The following is a 13,332-nucleotide window of genomic DNA, read 5'->3' on the forward strand; positions in this document are numbered from 1 at the left end:
TATGATGTCATGATCCATTGGCATTTCAGTGATAGAATACTCCATTGACACCACAAACAGGGAGAGTGAATTATGGGCAGCGCTCCTCAATCATGATGTCCCTGGAACCTTGTCAAACCCCAAAAAACATTTCCACACAAAAAGACTACCCGGCAACAGCTATTTCACAACATTTTAAAGTTTCAGTGACATCACAATTAAGTGACCCTGTCCATGAACCACTCCATGCAGTTGATGATGTCACTGCAGCACAACATTACTGTGACATTACTGGATCACTGACATCATCGTTTCACCTGATCATGACATCATGATGATGTAGGTGAATTATGATCTCACAATGATGTCACCTATCATCTGAGCCTCTTTTCCCAGAGTCAGACTCAGAAGAAGGGAAAATCAGGAATCTGTCACTTGATACAGGCCCAGTTTTCATGGCAGCAGTATAAGGACAGGACAGTGGCACATGGAGGCTGCTCTGGCTTCATACCCCCAGGGACCTAAACCTAAGACACCTTAGTTCAAAATTCACTGGGCATTAAGTGAACAGGCTGAGATTTAAGGTTACAAACTACTCTGTAGAAGCATTGCTTTACCATTCACATCTCGTGCTTGAGAAAAATGTGCACGTACCAGTGGTGATGGAATAATACTCGAGCACAAGAGCAGCTCCTGCAGTAAAGATGGTAGCACAGTCCCGGCCCTGGAACAGGAAGGAACAGTTCCAGATCGGCTGCTCCTCAGGAATGGCTGCACGAGACACCTGTAAAAAAAAGAATAAGCTACACTGATCATCATAAAAAGAAACAAAAGAACCTGCATTTATATAGCGCTGTTCACTACCTCAGGTCATCCTAAAGCACTTCAAAGCCAAATGAAACACTTTTCCAAATCTAGTCACTGGTAAGGTAGGAAACGTAGCAGCCAGTTTTCACACAGTAAGCTCCTACAAGCAGCCCAGGTAGTCTGCTCCAGTGACGTTGGTTGATCACACACTGGAGCAGAACCTGGGCCATAAAATCACAGGATAAGCATGGATGAGGAAGACCATTCAGCTGAACTCCATCATCAACCCATTATAGCGTCTGACTGTCTCTTTAAATGACTTCAGATTTTACCCCCCCTCCCCCCCACTCTATCTGGGAGACCACTCCAAGTGTTGATCATTCTTCCTAACACCAGTCCTAAGGTTGCCTTTAACTAGTTTAAACCTTTGTTCTACTCTCATAATTTAATTTAAAGTGGTTTTTCCCATTTACAATCTTATACACCTCGATAAGATCACAACCTCAGGGAAAGTGCAAAATAAGAGTTCCGTTTACACTTTCCACCAGAAACCCCAAATCTGGATTCATGCCCCCAACTTTAGCCCAAACTACTCTAACGACATTGGGGTTGCAGTGCAACTGCATTGAATGAGAGGGTTTCTTCTTTTTTTTAAAACAGACATTACCCCTTTAAAAGGTCTGAACTCATTCTTTACATATTAAATGTGATCCGACAACAATAATTAGAGATCCTGTCTTCAAAAACAAACGAAAAAGGAAAGATCAATGTATTCGCTGATGAGCTGCTCAGGGTTGTCACTGCTGACCTTATCCCCAAAGTGCCAACAGTCTCGTCTACTGGGACGTCTCCTGGTCAGTGGGAATATGATGCTGCTGCTGACAACTACAGATGTCCCTTCCTCCCTCCCCCAGTGTCTGTGCCAAAGTGGTTCAGCAATGAGCTTGCAGGAAGTGTATGGCTGAGGCCATCAGTAACTTGCCATGTGTCAAGAGATTGACAAACCACAAGTAACATCCAGCGTAAAGACAGGACATTTTCCCCATCAATAGACTGGAGTTCCCCGACATGGATAGTGCAATGCTGCAAGGTTATTGTGTTCAGCAGAGGAAATGGATTTGAACATTTTTGATTTGATTAGAGTTTGGAAGGGGGTATCATCTATTTCAAACTACGAGAAAGACCAGAACGCACAAACAGATGGAAAAAGAAAAAGGCACAGCTATTTCAACCCGTCTCACTGAACATTCCTGAAGCATCCAACGAATGACTTGAAAGCGCAGTTTTCGTGTTGACCATCGCGCCAGTCATTTCGTGGACAGCAAGATCCCACAAACACCAATGAGATGAATGGCCAGTTCATCTTTTTTTGTTAATGCTGTTGGTTGAAAGAGCAGTCTAGGCTGCATTGGAACATAAGAACATAAGAAATAGGAGCAGGAGAAGGCCATTCAGCCCCACGAGCCTGCTCCGCCATTCAATTAGATCATGGCTGATCTGATTGTGGCCTTAACTCCACTTTCCTACCTACCTCCCATAACCCTTTACTTCCTTGTGTAACGCAGCCTCGAATATATCCAATGACCCAGTCTACAGCTCTCTGGGGTAGAGAATTCCAAAAGTGTCAAGACGTAAAGCTAGAACCTTATTTCTCATGGAGGCAAGAATGTAACTGAGACAAGCTAATGCAAAATAAACAAGGTCTCCTCATCAGGGTGAAGGAGTGGATTCTGCACCACCCCCCTCTATTTAAATAGCACAGTTTAAAATCAAGTGTTAAATAATGCATTTTATTTTTCAACGGGACACTCAAATGCAGGTGTTACATCAGTGCTTCCCGTTAATTAACCTGGTCTCATTCCACCACCCACCCCTCCCTGATGTGGGCTGTGGTGTCAGCCTAGATTTTGTGCTCAAGTCCCGGAGTCCCTGACTCAGAATGAGGAGATTTTAGCAGCTCGTGGATTTAGGCTGCAGGTGAACAACGAGCAGTAGGGTGTCGCAGTGCTGAGACATACAAGGAGAGGTGAAGGAGGAGGTAGGATTGAGGCATACAGTCTGCAGGGAACAGCTCAAAATTCCAGTGGTAATTTGGTTGAGGTTGGGACTGACTTGTTTGACTACAGTTCCGTGGATGACCAATACCCAAGAGGCTACTCTTCGAGTCTAAGTCTGGTTAGTACGGTGAGGCCCAGATATAAGCTGAAGTTCCTGTTCTTGTTTAATGCATCCACTAAACAATCACCCTTCCTCCACTCCTAACATTGGTGGCCGTGCCTTCAGCTGTCCAGGCCCTAAGCTCTGGAACTTAAAAACCCGAACCCGATGGGACCCGACGACAAGGGTTGGGTTCGGATCGGATCAGGTCACTCTTCCGGGTCTGGCTTTCGGGCTCGGGTTGGGTCGGGTCGGACAGACAGGGCAAGAAGTGTGAAAAGTAAAAAACCTACCTGAGCTTGGAGTCCGGGACGTCAAAGAGGGAAACTCTGAGTCTGCGCAGTGAGCGAGCCTCCCTATGACATCATCACGCTCATGCTGCAGCTTCCTGCAGATTCGGAGACGTAAGGTAGGTAAATGGAACGTTCCGGTGTCGGGTCAGGTCAGGCTTGGGAAAAAATGGAGGGACCCGGGCCGGGTCGGGCTCGGCTCCGATGTGGTTCTGTCGGGTTCGGGTCGGGTTTTTGTTTTGTGACCTGAGCAGGCCTTTACTGGAACTCCCTCCCTAAACCTCTCCAACTCGTTCTCTCCTCCTTTAAAACGCTCCTTGAAACATATCTTTTTGACCAAGCTTTTGGTCATCTCGCCTAATATCTCCTCATGTGGCTCAGTGTCAGTTTTTGTTTGTTAACACTCCTGTGAGGCATCGTAGGATGTTTTACTATGCTTAAAGGCACTATATAAATGCAAGTTGTTGTTGTATCGTGGTAAATATAATCCTATCAATTTGCACATTCCATGGCAAAGTGACTGAATGAAGTGAGGTTAAGGAAGACCGGATGAAAAGAAAATAAGGCGATTAATTCATTTGGTTACACCTACAAAATAATTCTCTCACATCTGGGTACCTTTTAAAGAAGAAAGACAGTCATTTAATGCAGGGCTTTGTCAGGAGGAGCTGGAGATGTACAAACAGCTGCCAATCTGCGCAGAATTACCCTCTAATTGACCTCAGGATGGGGATTACTCGACATTGTCTCCCTGTGGCTGAGTCTGTTTTCCTTTTACTGCACCCAGGGCAGGATTTACTGATTCACTGCGCTGATTCATAATGATAGATTTGTGCTTCTCCCCTCTAAAGTATCATAAATGTCACTTTGTTAGTGTACGAGTCTTTATCAGAGACTCTGTGAATAACACTGTGGGGAAATCCTTTATCCACCGACGGCATCCATCACTATATTGCCAGTCATCCTTTATAACACAACCAGAGAGCTGCAGGACTGTATAAGAGTTGCAGACTATCCATTTCTTTTAAAGGACGTCTGACAAATTCCAGTGGACACGATTACCTATGAGGTGTTTCCCTTCCTCTCACAAGCTCACTCTCGCACTGAGATCTCAGCCAGTTCTGGAACTGGGTCTTGGTCCTGTTTAAAAGGGAGTAAATTTCAGTCCTACCCTCTGGTCAGCCTTTGCTTCTCCGTTACGAGACAAGGCGGGTAGGTTGGGTCAAGATACAGATCAGCCATGGCCTACTTGAACAGCAGAGCAGACCCCAGGGGCTGAATAGCCTCCTCCTGTTCTTATGTCGATGCTGGATGAATTGCTGATTTTAAATCTAAGATTGATAGATCGGGCTGGATTCTATGCAATTCCTGATGCTGGACCAGAAAGGCGAGGGGAACACAGCCTTGGCTGTTGGGGGGGAACTCCGGCTGCATCTACCCACGCGCTCAGGCAATTAACTTAATTGGCCCCCCCGGTCTGGAAGGTCATCCTCGACCTTCCCCACCCCTGACTTAATCAGGGACAGTCGAGAAGGTGACAGGCCTGTGCCTTCCCTCCCCATTCTAAGGCCACACCCCACTCCCCGATCTCCCAGCCCACTCCGGAGAGGGGTGTTAAATTCTGGCATTGATTTCCACCAAAGGTATTATGGGATGTGGGGCAAGGGTGGGAGATGGAGTTAGGTCACAGATAGGCCATCATCTCTTTCAATGGGCAGAACAGTCTCGAGGGGATGAATGGCCTGCTCCTATTTCTATCTCCGTTTTGAGACTGCGGGCTGGATTGTGAGCCTCCGGCAGGTCAGGGAACGGAGGCGAACGGGCACTAAAAGTGTCACCAGCCTGCGCGCTGGTTCCCTGTCTCCAACCCACCCCCCGAGCTATCTCTCTGGACGTGGGGTGAGGAGGGGGCGTGGCAGGATCACCCGCCCACACGTCGCGGGTAGCCGCTTAAACTAGTTAACAGCTACTTAAGGCCAAATGAAGGGGGCCGACTGGGATTTTCCAGGTTCCCGGAGGTAGTGGGGGACAGTTTAGCTGCCTGGAGATGGCCTCAGCCTCAGGCCAGCGCACCAAGCTGACTTCAAGGCCCTCCCTGCCTGCCTGCTTGCCTGGCTGGGTGCAGCAGCTACTGCAAGGAGAGGGGTTTCCCTCTACCCACAGTGGTGGCCCGGTAAAGGCCATTTTTTTATTTCAAATTTTAAAAAGTTGGAGAGAGGGAGCCTCCATTTTGAAGCACCCTCTCTTTCACTTACCTGCCATGGCAGCCTGCTGCTGCTTTCAGGCTGGAAGGCTTCTGACTGGCCTGAATTGGACAGCGAGCCCACCCTCTGGTCATGAATTAGCTGCCCAGAGGAAAATGATCACGAGTGACTGCTTCCCACAGAGTGCAGGCTTCTGACTTCCATTTCAGCCTGACGGCAGGGGTTCAGAAGCATGGAGGGAAAATCCTGCCCTGGATCATTGTAAACACTGGGTGGGGGAAATCATCAGGCTGGATGCATGTCTGCCTGATCCCTAACCTCAGGAATGTTGGGCTGGATTTTGTGTCGGAGACGGGGCTCCTGATGCCAGGCCAAAAAGGCGGGTCTGCATTTTCGCGGCGCCCCGAGCGATCCTCCGGCTTTTTTAAAACATAATTTTCAGAAGGTAGGCCTCCATGAGCTGCCGGCCAATCAGAGGGCTGGCAGCTCAGCGATATTGGCAGCGTCACTGGGTGCGGTGGCCACTGCTGGGACTGCAGAGGCCTCGGACCTGGGCCCAGCACTGGAACCCTGGACCAGAGGCAGGGTCGCCTGGGCCAGTCCGGAAGGCCCCGGCGAGGGGAGACTGGGGGGGTGGTCTTGCAGTAGAGGAGGAGGGGAATCCCAGCGGCGGCAGGAAGAGGCCCCTAATTGGCAGTTGATTGACCACTGAAGGGCCTCAATTTTCCTCTAGGCGGGAAGGCCATCGTCGGCCTATCCTGCCGCTGGGAGGATTGCTGACTGACCGGGAGACGGCGGACCCTAGGCCCCACTGCACACCCCCACCCCCCCCCCCTCCCACGGCTCTGCCCACCCCCTGCCTCCGATCCCGCCTGTGGGGGGCGTTAAATCCAGCCCGTTCTCTCTACAGCAGCAATGGGACTTTTTACCATCTCCTTCATCAGCCGTCCTGCGATCACTTTGCAGGAGGTGCACAAAGTACTTTACGCAAGAACCCAACGATGATTTACTATATTGCAGGAAAGGGATAAACAATAGTCCGGTAGATTGAATTATTAAGCAACACCAGTTCTCCTATATAGCAGGTTTACCACAATGAGGTTCCTATAAGAAATGTGTAAACCTGAGATTAATGAGTGGAATATACATGAAATCTTTCCAGAAATCAAATTGCATATCATCTATCTTTCAGAGAAGGACAGATCCAGTATCCTTAAAAAGCTCGAGTAAGACAAAAATCAATTTTACCCGAATGTAATTACCACTGGCTGTGTGTATTTCAAAAGAGCATAAATACTGGCTAGTCCTGGCAGTAAAAACGAGATCCATTTCTAATAAAAAAAGGCTTTGCTGTGTTGTTTTTTTAATGAATAATTTGTTACTGGATGTCCCTTGGCTTTTCCTGTCTTTTTTCCTGGCTGCTCGCCTCTAATGTAGTAACTGGAAGTGATGGGTGAGCAGGGAATTACATCTCTCTGGAACACAGCCATTAGGAGCCACGACCAGAGCAGACTGTGGTCGGAATATGAGTTCCCGTCCCTCTCCCCCCCTCCATACACTGGACCACCACCTAGTCTCGTGTTACAGAGTCAATGGCCTGAATTTTACCGCAGGCATCGGAACCCCAGTGTTGCAGTGGGAAGCAGGTCCCGAGCCCACACTTGCCAGCCGCAGGACTGGCTCAGCAATTTTATCACAGGCTGCCTGTAGGCCCCTTCTGTAGGCCATTGAGCCTTGAGCTCCGATGGTTGCCCCCCGAGCTGCCAAAGAAAAGCTGCCCCCATCTAGCCTCTCCAAGCTGCTGGGGTTTGCCCTGCCTTCGGCAGAATGCCAGCAGCCCTGTAACATGTCCCCTAATTGGGCCTATTATTCAGCCACTCGGCTGCTGCCTCGTTGGCACGGACAGCTGCTCTGCATCCAGTTCCGCCGCTGGCAAAATGCCCCGGCAGCGGGACGGCGCCAGGGAGGTGTCCCAATGCGGCACCTCATGATCTTAGCAGCTCACCATCTGGGGGCCGGTAGAATTCAGGCCCATCGGTCATCACACAGGGTTTGCAGTTTAAGGCTCGTACTGTTAAGACACAGATAAAGCAAGAGTTAAAAGGAATGCCTGAGTGAGTTGATCTCAATCTGCATCTCTCAGTGGGAACCTGGCCCCTGGACCTCCCCCCGATTTTTGCCAGAATTCCTGTTCCTGAGCACTGTTTCCTGGTCCCTGAACTAATTTACCAAGCCCTCGATGACAGGTAGTGGGGGGTACGGCTGGAAGATGGTTCCAGCAGCGGTCCATCACGGAGGCCGACACCAGGAGGGCCTGGCCCGATCCTCCCAGCGGCCGCTGGGCAATGGGACCTGGATTTAAATATTTAAATTAATGACATGCATAAATTTAAATAAACTTACCTTGAATCTTCTGGGCGATCTTCGGCACGAAGGCCATCACTCCCGTGCCTTCGATTCCCCATCCGGGGAAAGCTGGCGTTACACTAGTGGGGGAGGGGGAAGGAGTTAATGTTTTCAGTGTGGGTGGGGGGGGGGGGAAGAATGGGATCGAGTAAAACGTGATAGGTGTAGGGGATGCTGGGAAGGGGTGAACTTTAAACTTTGTGCAGTGCAGGGGAGGGGGAAGGTCAGATTTAGGTAAGTGTTTTGGAGGAAAGGGCAAATAGTTAATGTAATTGTTATTGGTGGGGTGGGAAAGGGGGCGATAAAAATTTATTTGCTAAATTCGGGGACGGGGGACGGTTTAACTTTAAAAATGTAAATATGCTGGCAGGGCTAACCGCCCTTTAAAAATGGTTCCAGCATCTGCGCACAGGCAGCCGACACCGGTGACGGCCACAGACAGCCCGCCCCTTCCACATGCGGGCCGCCCCGGCTGTTGAAATGAGCCGCCAGCTCTTCGGCGTGCGGCCCGCACATGTGCCATTTCTTTGGCTCTTAAAATCCAGCCCAATATGTTGCTGGGAAGTGCATCGTGGAAGGACTTCACTCCCTGTGTCACTAATTAACCACTGTGTGCTCTATTTAATTGAAATGAGTTTACGGGTTGGGAAATTGGGCTTACAGACTGAAAATTCCTAAGTAGAGTCACAGAGTCATTTACGGCAATGAGAAAATGACCAGATAATCAGTTTTAGTCATGTTGGCTGAGGGATAAGTATTGGTCAGGACATCGGGGAGAACTCCCCTGCTCTTTGAAATAGAGCCAGGGGATTTTTACATCCAAGTGACGTGACAAAGGACAAAAAAAAAAACGGGAAATGAAAGCTCGCCACAAATTCTCCACTTAGCAATAGTTTCCCCAAGTTCCATTGACTTCAATAGAGATAAAAATGGGAAGAGATGTGAAACAGGCCGACGTCACCTTATCATCGTTCTTACACTCTCTCACCAAGAGATCTTCCCAGCTCTCTTTCAGAAGTTAGGATCGGGATCCCCAATGTTTGCAGGATCTCTCCCTCCCTCAATCTCTCTCACACACACACACACTCACACACGTGTGGTTTAGTTTAGTTTAGTTTAGAGATACAGCACTGAAACAGGCCCTTCGGCCCACCGAGTCTGTGCCGACCATCAACCACCCATTTATACTAATCCCAGACGAATCCCATATTCCAATAACATCCCCACCGGTCCCTTTATATTTCTTTACCACCTACCTATACTAGGGGAAATTTATAAAGGCCAATTAACCTATCAACATGCAAGTCTTTGGCATGTGGGAGGAAACCGGAGCACCCGGAGAAAACCCACGCAGACACAGGGAGAACTTGCAAACTCCGCACAGGCAGTACCCAGAATTGAACCCGGGTCCCTGGAGCTGTGAGGCTGCAGTGCTAACCACTGTGCCGCCCAGTCATGCACATGTGCGGCACCCTCACAAATACGCACGTGCGCCCACACTTTCGTAAGAATCAGAGTTTGATGGGAATTACATCAAATGATGCAGGAGAAACATTATCAGTGGCGCAAAGGGCAAGAGCTTCCGTCGGCAATTGTAGGTTTGCCAGTAATCTTCGAAGTAATGAGTATGATTTGCATATACATAGGAAAGATGAACTTTCAACATGAATAATGCAAAAGGGTCAGATGAAGACCTCATTTGTGCTTTCACTGTTGGTAACTGTCCAGCAGGGATGTAACAGAACTAGTGGGGGCGGGGGGGAGTGGGGGGGAGGGGGTGTGTGGCAGGGGGGGGAAGTTTATATTTTTTTTTAAATTTTGAGAAGTAAACAAGTGCCTGTTGGCGTCAGACACAAGCTTGGCCTCTGCAAAATTTGATTGAAAAACAAATGACCGAGGTGGGGGCTTTTACATATATTCTAAGTTGGAGAGTCAACCAATGCTTGAAACTCACATAACACCACCATGTGCACTGGATATAATTAATGTGGACATCATCTCATCCTAGAATTAGATCTCAGAGATCGTGCAGAGTGCATAACAGCCAACTGATTTTCTTATCACACGTTCTACACAACCACCCAAGAGAGATTTATTCCCCAAAATACTCGAAATGTACCTTTCAAGACAGAATCGCTACCAGGAGCACTCAATTCAACACAGCGGGTTAAAATCAGCATTCCTGGTTCCCCAGTGAGGAACTGGGCTCAGTGGGAGAGTCAGTGCTGCAGCAACATCACCCCTATCTCCCACTTGTGGGGATCGAAACTCGTAGCATGAAACAGGCCATCGCAGCCTGTTTTACGTCCCTGCCAAGCTGGCGTCAACGGAAAAGAAACACTGGCGAAGTTTTAGAAGGGGTTGTTGATTAGCTGTCAGCCCTATCTATCCGCTATCTTCCCTCAGCCAAGAACACCAAAGCCAGATTCACCAGTCAGGTCACCTCACTGCTTCTGAGAGGCTCTAATATCACAGAGAATGGCTGCCATGTTTGAGACTCCCTTGTGTGAGACATGGGATGCCATCATGCCACGATGCAAATGCCATTATTTAGACTTTCAAATTCTTCACTCTGGTGGACTTGCCCATGTGTGTTCAGGAGGTTACATTTGGGGTTGGGGAGAAGGAGGCCATGTCTTTAGCTAATGGCTAATCTTGGACCAGTAGTTGGGTTTGTGGAATTGCCTGGGCCTAGTGAAGAAGGGACAATCACCCAGGGGAGAAGCTCATGCCCATAGGAGCTGGACACAATCAGGGGCTGTGGTTGCAGGACTTCCAACCTGCACTGCCAGTGAGTGTTGCTCCTCGCTGGGAGCGCCCAATGTAGGAATCAGCCAAAAAACCAAGTTGGAGATGGGTTGATAGTCTTCAAGGATAGAGGCAATTGCATAGCATTTCTTTGTCTGCTACTTCAACAAAAGCACTGGCCCGCTTGCTTTTAAACAAGTTAATTGACACCTCTGTTTAAATAGCAGACACAAGGTCATTGCAGATGAATGTGTGAAGTGCTGGGTCGCGAATATCAGTAACTTCAAGGCTATGTTGCTGAAGGTGGAACAGAGCTGACTGGGTAAGGAGTCATCAGGAGTTAAATCTAACTCAGTGCAGAGTGCCAGGCACACCACAAGTGCAATGATACAACAATCATGGACTAAAATCTGAAGAGTTATAAAAACTGACCTCGTCTTTTTAAAAAAAAATGAACCTTTATTTTAAAAAGTGAACTATGCAACCAAAACGGCTGCTGAAGAAAAAAGCTTGGCCTTTGTGTCTTCAAACTGTCTGACAAGGACAAAGGACAAATCTTCAAAGCTAAGAGGTGTCAACTGAACCCATCCTACAAGCTTCCTAAAAAATTCTAGAATTGAATATCTTCTTCTAAAATAAAGACGGTGTGAAGTAGCCATGTCCTGGGCCATCGTGCGATCACCATGTGGAAGAGACCAGAGTACTTCTCACCTCCTGGTGGGAAACAACACAGCTTTACCTTAAAAATGACAGCCTAAAGAGAGAGGCTCCAGAGAGAAAGAGAGAGTGAGAGAAAGAGCAACATCCAGCAGCTTGTTTTCCAGCAAGCCAGAAGGCACGTGACCTGCTGTAGAATCCTACCTCTACACTAGACAGCAGTGAACTAGAAGTGATCCACCGTCGTCAACTGAACTTTCAATCAACAGAGCAATCTACCATCATCTCAGGCCTGCACCCATTGAGAACTCGATTTCCAAGAGAATTCAACATGTTTATTGTGACCTCCCCCAACTTAAAATCACTTTCCCTTTTTTCCCTCTTTTTCTGTCTCTTCTTGTGTGTGTGTGTATGTGTGTGTGTGTGTGTGTGTGTGTGTGTGTGTGTGTGTGTGTGTGCGTGCATGAGCAAATGTGTGAGTGGATGCAGTTGCGACAATTTTTTGATAAGGTGTAATGATCAATAAATAATTGATTTTCTGTTTTTTAAACCTACAAGAAAACCTGACACTGCCTCTTTATTTGAAAAATAAAACAAAAAGGGGTTAAACCCTAATATCAAAACACTTGCTGAGGTCGGGTGCGGGAATCGCCCACATTGCACCACATGGCCGTAACAGGAGACTTTTTTAAAAGGCACTGGCTGGAAACCTGAAATAAAATGCTGGAAATAATCAGTGGGTTCACCACCTGAAAAGGTAGGATAATGTTTAGGATCGTAACCCCTTCCTTGGAACCCACTACACCATCATTTCATTGGGGGAGGGCTTACTGAGCTACTGGCTGTTGAAAGGTGGCCTGGGTTAGTCAGATCCCCCTGAAAGATGCATGAGGAGCAAAGGTACTGGACAGTAAGAGAGAGTGACAGTAAAGCCTTTAAACCCCCCTGCATGTTGAGCATTCAGCAGCACTAGAATTGGTAAGAGCCTGGAAAGGGAGAACACGCAGGAGCATCCGTGTTCAAATTACAGCAATGCAACTGCAACCCATGCTCTGACACAAGCTGGGCAAAACCCAGTTTTCATTTCCCAACAATTTGCTAATTATATATCCAGATCTGCACCAGTGGAGAGTGATAATATTTGCAAACCTCCATTGTGTAAAAATAATACACTGGCTGGTGTCACCACATGCAGCTGCCTATTTAAAATAAGAGCCTGTACAAACTGCATCTCTGTTCTGCTGGGAATAGTGGTGTCGCCAAATGAAGCCTAATTCTAGATGATTCGGTTGTGATTTGGTTGACGGAGGTGGCGTTTGAACCAGGAGCGTGACACAGAATTTGCGCGAGACGTTTTAAGTTACGACGGTTGCAGATGAGATATTGCGAGCAATTCACTGCCCGTGAGGGCAACACTTACTCCCTGTGACACCATTTCCACCCTTTCTTAACATTTCCTACTTCTTCCTTGCCTTCGGTGGAATCTCTCCACCTCTGTCCCCAAGGCAAGTGCTGACATTCTCCAGGTTGCCAACCTATCCATGGCCTGCAAAAAAAAAAAAAATCAGGGGCTGGGTTTTCAATCGGGGGTCGGGAACTGGAAATGGAGGCTGTCTCCGGGACCTGACTCCTGCGCGGCATGCTTTAAGCACGCCCACGGGGATTTTCAAATCCTTAGCCAATTAAAGGCCAGGGAGCGGCTCGCAGTCCAATCAGGGCAACCCCTCCATGGGACAGCCAGCGGCCACAGCTGTGGTCAAGCGGCCATTATGGATCAGGGGGTGGGGGGGGGAGGGGCCCTTTGTGTGATTCACCCCACCCCGCCTTCCCGCCCTGAGCCCACCATGTTGGCCTGGAGGTGGTCCAGGCGGATGTGGGCTGCCTGCATTGACGAGTGGAAATCCCAATCAGTGCAGTAATGGGGCCTTAATAGGCCCTGGAATTACCAACAATTGGCCTCAATCAGCTGTCTGCCAGGAGTGGGTCGGGGCCAAATTGCGCCTCCGATCCCGACCATGACCACATTTAAAAACCCAGCCCCATGTCTCACTCAATTTTCCCCTCCTGAGGCCTCTAAGCCACCC

The 13,332-nt window shown here is 48.4% G+C and overlaps 1 protein-coding gene across 10 annotated transcripts in view; it reads right to left on the reverse strand.

Moving 5' to 3' along the window:
• The window catches only part of ccdc33 (coiled-coil domain containing 33), a 304,008-nt gene that overhangs the window by 125,774 nt on the left and 164,902 nt on the right, over positions 1-13,332 (reverse strand). For all 10 annotated transcript variants that reach the window (XM_068015481.1, XM_068015480.1, XM_068015479.1 and 7 more), the window contains one exon: positions 634-763. In XM_068015481.1, coding sequence (XP_067871582.1) covers positions 634-763 — 130 coding nt within the window. The remainder of the gene's footprint in view (positions 1-633; positions 764-13,332) is intronic.

This window comes from Heterodontus francisci, chromosome 35 (assembly GCF_036365525.1).
Source record: "Heterodontus francisci isolate sHetFra1 chromosome 35, sHetFra1.hap1, whole genome shotgun sequence".
NCBI lineage: Eukaryota > Metazoa > Chordata > Chondrichthyes > Heterodontiformes > Heterodontidae > Heterodontus > Heterodontus francisci.